Source organism: Phymastichus coffea, unplaced genomic scaffold (assembly GCF_024137745.1).
Source record: "Phymastichus coffea isolate CEN01 unplaced genomic scaffold, Cenicafe_Pcof_1.1 PCOF00007, whole genome shotgun sequence".
NCBI lineage: Eukaryota > Metazoa > Arthropoda > Insecta > Hymenoptera > Eulophidae > Phymastichus > Phymastichus coffea.
Genome location: NW_026706818.1, coordinates 7,597,698 through 7,611,279, shown reverse-complemented (window position 1 = coordinate 7,611,279; position 13,582 = coordinate 7,597,698). Strand labels below are relative to the sequence as shown.

The window sequence follows — 13,582 nt, the reverse complement described above, 5'->3', positions numbered from 1 at the left end:
CGAAGTATTTTTGTAATGGAAACTCCTATTTTTGACCCCGGATTCGCACATAGCGCGAAATCAGAAAGAAATATTCAAAATGCAGTGAGTGGAAAAAACTTATCCGGCAAAAAAACTGTACCTATGTCTCTGCTTGCTCCTCATTTAAAATAACTTGACTTTGGGTTTGGATAACCCGTTACTTTATTATTCAAACAATCAAAGGTGACCTTGAAATGACCTTAAAATGATCTTGAAGGTCAAAGATAAGGTCACTGTAACATGCTCCCAGTAGAATTTAATAAATTTAGCCCGAAACATTTTATAAATGTTTCGCGAATAATATTGGATCTATATTTCACATGACCTTAGCGATGAACGTCGTGGATCAATCGAAACTCAACATAATACCTTATCCAAACGTCGGATTTCGCGCTATGTGTGAATCCGGGGTTAAAGAGAGGGGTTTCCATTACAAAAAACACTTCGACCTTGAAATGACCTTCAAAATGAGGTTAAAGGTCAAAGGTTTTTGGTGCATTGAGTGGCCCACTCTGTCCTGAACAAATTTTGTAGAGGTCATTTTTCGATATTTTAAAAATTAAAAAAACGCTTTTAGGCAGTTTTTCAAGCATTTGACCTTAAATCGACCTTCTCAAGGCCATGAAAAAAAATTTTGAAATACCGTTTTGGACGTAAAATTTCCCGCTCTTTCGATTGCCGTTGTCAAAAATAGGGGTTCCCATTTGAAAAAAAAGTTGACCTTGAAATGACCTTGAAGGTCAAGCTCAATGTCAAAACCAAGGTCACCACTGGATTCCTCGTTCAAAGTTACTACAGGAATGACCTTAATCTTCTCGGAAATAGTTATATCTCAGGACTTACTGGGGTGTCCCGGAACTTTTTGGACACCCTGTATATGTACGAGGTGTGATCAAAAAGTAAGGTGAATTTTGAAATTTAGCGGGCTACGTCCGTTCGATCTTCGACTTTTTTATTTGGTTATGTCGGTACAATCGTCTAGAACATACGTTCCAAATTTCAATTTTGTAGTATGTTTGGTTTTTTGGTCAGAGGCATCAAGGTTAGAAGTGTTTTGCGTGCTCCACGATTTGCTGCAGTCTAAAAACATGGATCAAAGAGTTTGCATTAAATTTCGTGTGAAAAATGGAATCAAATGTTCCAAAACACTTGAAATGCTGAAAGTGGCATACGGTGAGTCTACTTTAAGCCAAAAAAATGTTTACAAGTGGTATAAACTCTTCCAAGAAGGCCGAGAAGACACCGACGACGAACCTCGTTCTGGACGTCCCAGCACATCAACAACTGATGAGAATGTTGAAGAAGTGAAGAAAATAGTGTTGGGAAATCGTCGAATTACCATTAGAGAAATTGCTGATGATATTGGCATCTCATTTGGTTCGTGCCAATCAATTTTGACGAGTGTTTTAGACATGAGACGTGTGTCAGCGAAGTTTGTTCCGAAATTGCTCAATTTCGACCAAAAGAAACGTCGCATGAGCATCGCCCAAGAGCTACTGAATGACGTCAACGATGATCCAGATTTACTCAACAGGGTTATTAACAGGTGACGAAACATGGGTATACGGTTATGACGTCGAGACTAAGACTCAATCGTCCCAGTGGAGGCATTCTGGATCACCAAAACCAAAAAAAGCACGCTAAGTTCGATCAAATGTAAAGGTTTTGCTTACAGTTTTTATTGACTGCAGGGGCGTGGTGCATCATGAGTTCTTGCCACAGGGTAGAACAGTAAATAAGGAATATTACCTGCAGTTAAGCGCAATTTGCGCGAAGCAATCCGCCAGAAACGTCCGAATTTGTGGAAAAATAAAAATTGGCTTTCGCACCACGATAACGCCCCTGCTCACACATCGTTGCTTGTGCGCGAATTTTTGACTAAAACCAACACAGTAACGATGCCATAGGCACCGTATTCCCCAGATCTGGCCCCCTGTGACTTCTTCTTGTTCCTAAAACTGAAGAGGCCCATGAAAGGACGGCGTTTTGCCACGATTGAGGAGATAAAGACGGCATCGAAGGATGAACTAAACAAGATCACAAAAAATGATTTTTTGAAATGCTTTGAGGATTGGAAAAAGCGTTGGCACAAGTGCATTATATCCGAGGGGGATTACTTTGAAGGAGATAAAATAAAAATTGATGAATAAATAAATATTTTTTGGTAAAAATAAAAATTCACCTTACTTTTTGATCACACCTCGTACATGTAGTATGAGAAGACATCAAGTTGGTCTTAACAAGACTGAAGGTAAGAATATTTTTCTTGTCTGTCAAATAACTGCATTGAAACTGTATCAATTAAACTAAAATTTTTAAAAATGAAAGATTATAATCTAGATTTGCGAGCCACTGATCGACAAAACAAATATGTTCCGTAGATTAACGTCTCACCAACGGAACTTTATTAAACTACACGTTGACGAAAACCAGAGTTTAAATAGGTCGGTTCGGAGTAATCCTTAGTCGGCGTGCATAGAGTTTCAATTTAGTCGATATGATAAATATAGCAGCTCTTGTCAACAATCAAGTCACCAAAATCTATCGTTTACCATATCTCTCATTGACAATGTCCTCTTTTACTGCTGCACCTACAGGACACACAAGACATCTCTAGCTTGTTGTTTGCTTATTTCCCTGTATCGATCTATACTTATCACCTATTTATCATAATTAAAAACTCGGAGCACACGCTTGCTGTTTGTTAACCTCATGACCGAGAAAGTATTAATTCTCTGCTTACTTTTCTCTCTCACTATTTTTCTTGTATAGATACAATACGCGTCATCTCCTGTACACGCTCCTACACATACAGCATAGCAACATGCTTTTGAATACTATTATGCATAGCATACGCTGATCGTTACTATGTGTACCCAAACTAAGTTCTAAGCAAAAGTATAGAATTTAAATTTAGCCGTATCGGAGTTTAAATATTGTCAGTTATTTCACTGATTATTCCATAGACTGTGAGTTCAAACAGCTGCCATGAAGATTAGAAAGTTCAGATAATGTAACAATAGTTTAAAAACTGCAAATATTTTCAACTAGATCACTTGGTTCAGGATCGAACAATTAGGTAACTGCCCATTATGTTATTAAATAATATCATCCAAAATTATTTGAAAAATAAATTTTCAGAAAAATGTGGCCAATAAGTTATCATGAAAAATGTCGTGATAATTATCCAGCAGGATATCATGAATAAGTAAAATAGATTTAATTATCAACGTTCACATTAAATCGTATATATAATTTAATTATTTCTTCAAGTTAAAATTGAATATCATTAAAATATCATATCTATAAACTTACAAAACATAATCTTGTTTACAATATACTTGAGAGTCACGAATGAAACATGACCGTTGGTCATGAAGAGATCTTGAGCAAGTATAACATTTAAGGCATTTTGCATGCCATGTACGATCACCTATACATAACACGGTCCGTTCTTGAACACTTTTTCCGCAACCTCCACATTCCATTTCTAATGTTTCATGTTTTTTTCTAATTGATACATTATTACCAGATAACATCAAAAAGTGGTCTGTCTTTTCCATTTTGTTTTGAATATCTTCCTGAAAAGGACATGTTTAAGATGCAGTTAAAATAGTGGATATGTGGGTGATAAAAACAAATTTTACATTAAATACGAAGTTCATATTCAATAAAGTTAAGTCATATTCAATTCTGTTTTAGGTTTGACAGTAGAATTTGCTGTACGTATTTCTCTCGAGAAATTGGATTTTTTTCTTATTTATATGTATCAATTTTGACATATACGCTCATATAATTCATATATCATGAAAATTGACATACTTGGTTAGTAATTCATTATCAAAGAGATAAATAATAGTAAATTATTAGAAGTTTATTTGAACACATTCATGACTTCGAATACGAAAATTTAGTAAACCAGATTTTTTTCTTTTGATTATTCCTTTTATAATAAGGAATTTTATTATGCACACATACAAATTGTGATCATCAACTAATTGGCAAATTAGTAAAAATGGCTGAAAATTGCTGAATTTATCTATCATTGTTAATTACTAATTGGCTATAAATTGCCAATTTGTATGTGTTTTAGACATCTACCAGTGTAAAGATAACAGAGAGCAATTAATTCAGTTTGAGCAACTCATACATATTTAAATTATTTAGTTTGTACTCGTTATTTCATATCTATAGTATACACACAGATGTGCAAGCACACACATATACATACAGGGTGTCCAAAAGGTAACGATACACCTGAGAAATTTTCTAAGCCGTTTATTTGTTTAACCGGGTGAAGGTTGTTCTTGAAGTAACTTTTTACGAGGAATCCGATGGTAACCTTGGATTTGACCTTGAACCTCATTTTCAAGGTTATTTTGAGGTCAACCTCATTTTTTTAAATGGAAACCCCTATTTTTTATGGCGGAATCGGAAAGAGCGGAAAATTTTACGTCCAGATATGTATTGAGGTATGAGGTTGAGGTAACCCCTAGAGGTCAACTGGAGGTCAAAGTATGAATTCTTAAAAATCTCGCGAATTCAGTGGTTAAACAAAACAAACAAAAGGATAACCCCAAGTAACTTTCAACGGTGCTCTTTAATTTGTCCTTGAACCTCATTTTCAAGGTTATTTTGAGGTCAACCTCATTTTTTTTAATGGGTACCCCTATTTTTTATGGGGGAATCGAAAAAAGTGAAGACTCTCACGTATGGATGAGTTGAGGTTTGAGGTTAATGTGACCTCTAGGGGTCAGATGAAGGTCAAACTGTGGCTTTGTAATAGAACCGGGATTTTAGTGGTACAAGGAAGCAGATAAAGGTCATGGAAACCCCCATTTTCGACAGCGGCAATCGAAAGAGCGGAAAATTTCACATCCAAATATCTACTTAGATCATAAGTCAAGGGCGAACTTAAAGTTTAAGATCAGTCGAAGGTCATCCAAACTTAAAGACGCCCTAAAATTTTTGAAAGTTTTTTTCATAATGGAGAAGGGTATTTATTTAGTAATTGCCCATCGGAGATCCGTGACCTTGAATTTAACCTTCAACCTCATTATCAAGGTTTTTTCAAGATCAATTTTTTTTACTTTTAGCGTTACCCAGGAACAACGACGTGGACGTAGTAAAATCTGTCCCTTTGGGGTGCTTTATTTTCGTGAGTTCCCCTCGCCTCTCACGATCGGGGTGCTTGATTTTCGTGAGTTCCCCTCACCTATCAACAATGATTTTTTACGCTTATTTTCTTAATAACTTGATTAGCCGGTTAAACTTTTTAAAGTTTTTTACTATCCCATACCTATTCATTGAAAATCCACTAACAATTTCACTTAGTTCTATCCTTAGGAAATGTACTATGCCTAACTTTATCGTTTTGAGCTTATTCTTCGGGACAATTGCATTTTCAAAAATTAGTATTTAAAAAAGCAACATATTTGAAAAGATTTTACCATTCGAAAATCTCCATAAAGCATTAGTGCATTAGTCGGACTGTAGTAGTACTTTTTTGTAAAAGTACTCAAATTATAATTTTCATTTTTTGAAAACATTTATTTGGGTTACAAACTTTTTGTTTTTAATTCTGATTGATTTTTGAGTAAATTTCGATTCGCTGACTTAAAATGGAACGCCTCACTGAACGAGAAAGAATATCACTTCTTATGATGAGAGGCTGGGGTGGAGTAGAAAGATCTTACAGGGCAGTGAGAAATCTTTTTAATGAGACATTTCGGGTTAATAGAACTCCAATTGCTGTGTCTACTGTTCAGAATACTATTTCAAGGTTTGTAAATTTTGGCCATGTCAGAAATCTACCTGAGTCAGGCAGACCATGCTCAGCAACAAATGAAGAGAATTTATTAAATGTTCTATTATCATTCACTGAAAATCCACATAATTCCATCCGCAGAGTTGCTCAAGAGCATGACATAAGTACATCGTCCGTACATATCATTTTAAAAACAGCAAAATTCCATCCGTTTAAAGTACACCTGGTTCACAAGTTGAATGAAGACGATTTCGATCGTCGTGTTGAGTTTTGTGAAGATATGATGGCACGCATAATTGAAAATTCAAATCTTCCATCAAACATAGTTTTCTCTGATGAAGCAACTTTTCAACTTGACGGAACATTAAATCGACATAATTGCAGGTACTGGGCTGCGGAAAATCCACACTGGATGCGAGAAGATAAATCGCAATATCCGCATGCTTTTTACCACCGATTAGCTTAATGTCAAGAAGTGAACGGTGAACAATTCGAGCACTTAAAATAAGATGTGCTGATGTAAGATAAATCATACGTGAGAGGCCAGGGGAACTCACGAAAATCAAGCACCCCGATCGTGAGAGGCGAGGGGAACTCACGAAAATAAAGCACCCCAAAAGGACAGATTTTACTACGTCCACGTCGTTGTTCCTGGGTAACGCTAAAAGTAAAAAAAATTGATCTTGAAAAAACCTTGATAATGAGGTTGAAGGTTAAATTCAAGGTCACGGATCTCCGATGGGCAATTACTAAATAAATACCCTTCTCCATTATGAAAAAAACTTTCAAAAATTTTAGGGCGTCTTTAAGTTTGGATGACCTTCGACTGATCTTAAACTTTAAGTTCGCCCTTGACTTATGATCTAAGTAGATATTTGGATGTGAAATTTTCCGCTCTTTCGATTGCCGCTGTCGAAAATGGGGGTTTCCATGACCTTTATTTGCTTCCTTGTACCACTAAAATCCCGGTTCTATTACAAAGCCACAGTTTGACCTTCATCTGACCCCTAGAGGTCACATTAACCTCAAACCTCAACTCATCCATACGTGAGAGTCTTCACTTTTTTCGATTCCCCCATAAAAAATAGGGGTACCCATTAAAAAAAATGAGGTTGACCTCAAAATAACCTTGAAAATGAGGTTCAAGGACAAATTAAAGAGCACCGTTGAAAGTTACTTGGGGTTATCCTTTTGTTTGTTTTGTTTAACCACTGAATTCGCGAGATTTTTAAGAATTCATACTTTGACCTCCAGTTGACCTCTAGGGGTTACCTCAACCTCATACCTCAATACATATCTGGACGTAAAATTTTCCGCTCTTTCCGATTCCGCCATAAAAAATAGGGGTTTCCATTTAAAAAAATGAGGTTGACCTCAAAATAACCTTGAAAATGAGGTTCAAGGTCAAATCCAAGGTTACCATCGGATTCCTCGTAAAAAGTTACTTCAAGAACAACCTTCACCCGGTTAAACAAATAAACGGCTTAGAAAATTTCTCAGGTGTATCGTTACCTTTTGGACACCCTGTATATATCATCACAGATTTCGCGTAAGTTATGATTTACGATGATTTACGGTCGTTCAATAAGTCCATGATTTTAAATAAAGAAGCACTATTTATTTAAATATTTCCAATTTATTTTTCAACATAGTTTCTTTTCAAGGTTTTTTATGCCCTTTGAAAAGTAATAATACCAAACTCCTTAAAATACTCATTTATCGTAGCAATTACCTCTTCATTGGATGAAAAAATTTTACCCGCAATCCAAATTTTCATATCAGGAAACAAAAAATAATCGAAAGGAGCTAAATCTGGAGAAGAAGGTAGGTGAGAAAGTATTTGGTAGTATTCCATCTTTCGGTGACAACAACACGTAACCATGTCTTTGGCCGAATTATATAGGAACATACAAATTTCAAGAAGAATCTATATTTGTTGATCGCAGCCAGTAAGAGAAAAAAACTTTCCAACATCGTTTTACAGTCTAACATAGTTTTTTGGGGGTTGTTTTTCTCGAATTGTGAAAGCTGAAGAACACGTGGATGTCAAGCCATTCTGAGTCTCAGCATGTTTTGGGGAATCTAAATTGTCTAGAGGAACGACACTCGTTGTTCAATGGCCCGCACCATAATAAAAGGGTCAGCCGCGATCACCCGCCAATGGACTTCGCATGGAGTTCTACCGTTCTCTCAATCGCTGAACTAAGATTCCCCCGTGGTGCTGGGCCTGAGGAGTAGGGAGAAATTTTCTGTGCGTCCCTTCTGCCAAAACACGTATCGCGCGTCAGTCCTACTCGGGAAATCAATGGCTACGAACGATCTGCTCTGGTGATCCTTGCTCTCTATCTTTCCTGAAAGTTACGAGCCGCGAGTGTTACGTGTAAGTGCGTTGTATGCACCTTCCACCTTCTGCAACTATACTACTGTGGGCAAAAAGTAAGGTGAATTTTCAATTTAAACTTCGCGGGCTTAACATTTCGGGCTAGTTCTTTTTTTCTTGAGTTGGTAGGACTGCGAATGACATCTGGGACAAATTTCATGTCAATGTCATCATCAGTAATATATTTACGCTTGTGTTTACCAAACGACCAAGAGTGCATGTTTCGATTTTTACAATGTCTGATTTAATTGAGCAAAGAAGTACCATCAAATTTTGTTTGCGGAATGAAATTTCGGCTGCGGAAACGTTGAGGATGTTGCGGAAGGCCTTTGCTGATTCTACCATGTCGCAGAAAAATGTTTATAAGTGGTACAAAGACTTCAAAGAGGGTCGAGAACGTGTTGATGACTTGGAGCGCTCCGGACGACCATCGACGTCAACAGATGACCAACACGTCAATAAAGTGAAGGAATTAGTGCTCGAAAATCGTCGGTTGACTGTTCGAGACCTTACTGATATGATCGGAATATCAGAAGGATCTGTGAAAACAATTTTGAAAGACCATTTGGGCCTACGAAAAGTCAAATCTCGTTTGGTACCGAAAACGCTCAATTTCTTGCAAAAAAGTCGCCGCGTTGATGTGTGTGAAACAATGCTTTCTGACTATCAGGACAAGCTCAAATGCATGATTACGGGAGATGAGACTTGGATTTATGCTTACGACCCTGAAACAACCGAGCAATCAAGCGAATATCGTGCTAAAGGCGAGGCCAGACCGAAAAGAGCACGTCAAAGTCGTTCAAAAATCAAGGTCATGATGACAGTTTTCTTCGATTTTCGTGGTGTGGTGCACTATGAATTCCTTCCACCCGGCCAAACTGTTAATAAGGAATATTATTTGAGCGTTATGCGACGTTTGCGTGAAGCAATTCGTCTAAAAAGACCAGAATTATGGGCCAACAACTCTTGGTTTTTGCATCACGATAATGCACCATCTCACACTGCACTCGTTCTTCGTGACCATTTCGCCAAAAATTCGACGCATATCGTTCCGCAACCACCGTATTCGCCTGATTTGGCTCCGTGTGACTTCTGGCTATTCCCAAAACTCAAGAGACCACTCCGGGGAACGCGTTTCGAGTCGATTGAGGAGATAAGAGCTGAATCGAAGAAGGCGCTGATGGCTATACCGGAAAGGGACTATTTGGCATGTTTCGAGGATTGGAAAAAACGTTGGCATAAGTGTATTTTATCGGGAGGGGATTACTTCGAAGGGGATGACATTGATGTAGAAGAATAAATAAAGATTTTTCATTTTACAAACAAATTCACCTTACTTTTTGCCCACAGTAGTATTGTGTGATCGAGAGTATTTTGCGTGCGTTCTCCAGGTGTCGAGATGTCTGTGAACCAGTACATCAAATCAACGGGGCTAACCACGTCAGCGGAGGACGAGCTAATCCCTCTATCACGACCTAACTCTGCCCATCAGACCGGTAACTTAGGCGTTGCCACAGTTTGGTGTGCCCAAGACATCGAGGCTGTGGCGCGTCCGTATGTGTGTGTGTGTCTTTAAGGCAGCATCCTCCCTCCTATCATATCAGAATTGATATCCACGGATAAGTGAGAGTTTTTCTTGAATGGCCATGCACCGCGTTTACGTATACGAGGTATGATCAAAAAGTAAGGTGAATTTTTATTTTTCTCAAAAAATATTTATTTATTCATCAATTTTTATTTTATCTTCTTCAAAGTAATCCCCCTCGGATATAATGCACTTGTGCCAACACTTTTTCCAATCCTCAAAGCATTTCAAAAAATCATTTTTTGTGATCTTGTTTAGTTCATCCTTCGATGCCGTCTTTATCTCCTCAATCGTGGCAAAACGCCGTCCTTTCATGGGCCTCTTCAGTTTTGGGAACAAGAAGAAGTCACAGGGGGCCAGATCTGGGGAATACGGTGCCTGTGGCATCGTTACTGTGTTGGTTTTAGCCAAAAATTCGCGCACAAGCAACGATGTGTGAGCAGGGGCGTTATCATGGTGCAAAAGCCAATTTTTATTTTTCCACAAATTCGGACGTTTCTGGCGGATTGCTTCGCGCAAATTACGCATAACTTGCAGGTAATATTCCTTATTTACTGTTCTACCCTGTGGCAAGAACTCATGATGCACCACGCCCCTGCAGTCAAAGAAAATTGTAAGCAAAACCTTTACATTTGATCGAACTTGGCGTGTTTTTTTTGGTCTTGGTGATCCAGAATGCCTCCACTGGGACGATTGAGTCTTAGTCTCGACGTCATAATCGTATACCCATGTTTCGTCACCTGTTATAACCCTGTTGAGTAAATCTGGATCATCGTTGACGTCATTCAGTAGCTCTTGGGCGATGCTCATGCGACGTTTCTTTTGGTCGAAATTGAGCAATTTGGGAACAAACTTCGCTGACACACGTCTCATGTCTGAAACACTCGTCAAAATTGATTGGCACGAACCAAATGAGATGCCAATATCATCAGCAATTTCTCTAATGGTAATTCGACGATTTCCCAACACTATTTGATTCACTTCTTCAACATTCTCATCAGTTGTTGATGTGCTGGGGCGACCAGAACGAGGTTCGTCGTCGGTGTCTTCTCGGCCTTCTTGGAAGAGTTTATACCACTTGTAAACATTTTTTTGGCTTGAAGTAGACTCACCGTATGCCACTTTCAGCATTTCAAGTGTTTTGGAACATTTGATTCCATTTTTCACACAAAATTTAATGCAAACTCTTTGATCCATGTTTTTAGACAGCAGCAAATCGTGGAGCACGCAAAACACTTCTAACCTTGATGCCTCTCACAAACAAACCAAACATACTACAAAGCTGAAATTTGGAACGTATGTTCTAGACGAGTGTACCGACATAACCAAATAAAAAAGTCGAAGATCGAACGGACGTAGCCCGCTAAATTTCAAAATTCACCTTACTTTTTGATCACACCTCGTATATGTACAGGCTCAGAGAGCCTCTAATAGCGTCCCGTGTCTTAGCTCACTCTCTCTCTCTCTCTCTCTATCTATCTATTATTAACTATTGTAAAGGTAATATTTAAAGGGCTTTTCTTCACTTATGATAGGAGTTTTTACGCCGGATAAGTCCTATTTATTTACCTTTTTCATTTATTTAAAGCCACAGTTGTGTTATAATTAGAAGCAATCTTTTATTTATTGCACACTCCTTATCCCATTCCTTTCCTTTACACACCCTATGTATTTTTGGTAATATAGAGTAAAAGCCGAATATAAGGATAAGGTCTTGTCTAGCCATTATTTCTTCATTATTAATAATTTCAATATTATCTAAAGTTTTAACTCGAAAAATAATAATTTTATCTATAATTGCGCAAATTATTCATGACATTAAAAACTATTTATAAAACTTTTGTTAAAAAAAATGTATGAATAATATTACTAATTTGAACTGTTTAAGTTTACACAAAGTATTTCAAGTAGCAATTAGAAATTTAATAAGATTTTTTAATGTACCTAATGTAACTAACAGTTCATTTGAGATACAAAATACATATATTATTATGTTTATCACGTATGGCAGGATAGGCATACCAATATAATGCACACACAGATTTAGTTGCTCGAAATATTTGTTGAAAGGTACACAAAGATGCATTACTAGCTCGGTAGCACGATAGAGAGTGAGATGCAGTGCAGGGTATCGCGCAAGGAGGAGGAAGCGAAGCGCGCGCAGGTGCAAAGCCGCTCACTCAAACTCACCCATACCAAGCTCCTCTGAAATTTATTTAAAGAGATATTACCACTATGTTCAAAATAATCATAATATGTCGAGAAGTCGACACGAAGCAATTATTTTACAAAATATGAATAGTTGACACCATATATCGAGAATTCGACACCAAAAACTATATAATTTATGTACATTCTATAAAATATATTTAATACATAAATGTTGCATTTTGAATATAATATAAGATAACACCAATTGATACATTCATTTGAATCAAAGTTATTATTCTATATATGAAACCAATATGTTCTGTTGACAACAACCAAAAATCAATAATTTTTATAAATTACAATTATATGTAAGTTATATGTAAATTATATATACAGGGTATTCCATTTTAACTTACGCACCAAGATATTTTTAAAACTATAAGAGAAAGAGAAAAACGTTTCAAATAAAAGATAGTCGTCTTGAGGGTCATTTTCAAGGGTAAAGTCAATGTTATATAATTATCAAAGACTCTTCAAGAGTGTAAAGGGGACACCCTGTATATGACGTTTCACAATGATATAATACAATTTACATAAAAAAAATATTGCATTCTATATTACATTTTTATGTTACGTATTTTATATCCTTTAAATAAATATTTACAAGTTGGGGGATTGCTCATCCCCCATACAGGGCGTAGCCTCACTATGTGTATATATAGTGACACAGACACATATGTAACACTGATAAGAGTGGGGAGAGAAAAGTGTGGATAGAAGTTTAATTACTAGAATATATGGGTCATTGCACTGCGGTATCTCCACTTGACAGCAATATCCCACCATACCGAGCTGTTCTCGTGAATCGTGCAAGTTAGGTATAACCTTCTTAGCTTGGCTTTCTCTTGAACGGGAGAATTCTGGATCTGCGGATGACAACTTGGAGTGAGTGCCAAAAAAGCAGAAGTTATCCTTTTTTCTCGGCAAGGCAGAGTGGCCAGCCTTGGGCGCATATTAGTATTACGCCTCACTAATGGCATTTCTACTTTTCCAGCCGTCGAAGAATACCGAGCCCGGACGAGAAAAGCCTGTAAAGGGAAAGAAAGAGAACGTTGCAGCTGAAGAGAGAGACAGAGTTAGACGGAGAAAGAAAGAGAAAGAGAAAGAGAGAGGGAGAGCTCTCGCGTACGTAGGTTGAGACAGGTGTGCGACGCATTAATTAACGTTTTCGGCGCATGTCGCCTAATAAGTGGGCTAAGTGGGGATAGCCCGAGGAGAATACAGTCACTGGCCGTGCGTAGTACCCAATTTAGATCTCTCATTTTTTGGCCAGTGAGTCGGAAGGAATTCCTCTTGCCCTCGCATTTTTTTCTGTTGTCTCGTTTGTTCCTGCAAGTTGCTTGACCGTTTACTGCAGATACTGGGCCTACGGCAACGACCAACGTCGCCTGCAAATATTGGGCCTACGACAACGACCGACGTCTCCTGCAGATATTTGGCCAGCAACTACATACAGCAAGCATAGTTGTGTGGCGAACGCGACGAACAGCCGAATTCCGCGTTCTCGTGTCAAGTTGCCGTTGCAGCGCATTTTTGTTATTTGTACATCATTTAGTTTTCTCTACATTTTTTCTTGAGTCGCAATTCTGACAGCTAACTGAATAGCAACAAAATAAAT

At 37.7% G+C, this 13,582-nt stretch overlaps 1 protein-coding gene across 3 annotated transcripts in view; it reads right to left on the bottom strand.

Moving 5' to 3' along the window:
* Positions 1–13,582, bottom strand: part of LOC131669478 (LIM/homeobox protein Awh) — a 546,200-nt gene that overhangs the window by 442,175 nt on the left and 90,443 nt on the right. For all 3 annotated transcript variants that reach the window (XM_058944389.1, XM_058944371.1, XM_058944379.1), the window contains exon 2: positions 3,337–3,602. In XM_058944389.1, coding sequence (XP_058800372.1) covers positions 3,337–3,602 — 266 coding nt within the window. The remainder of the gene's footprint in view (positions 1–3,336; positions 3,603–13,582) is intronic.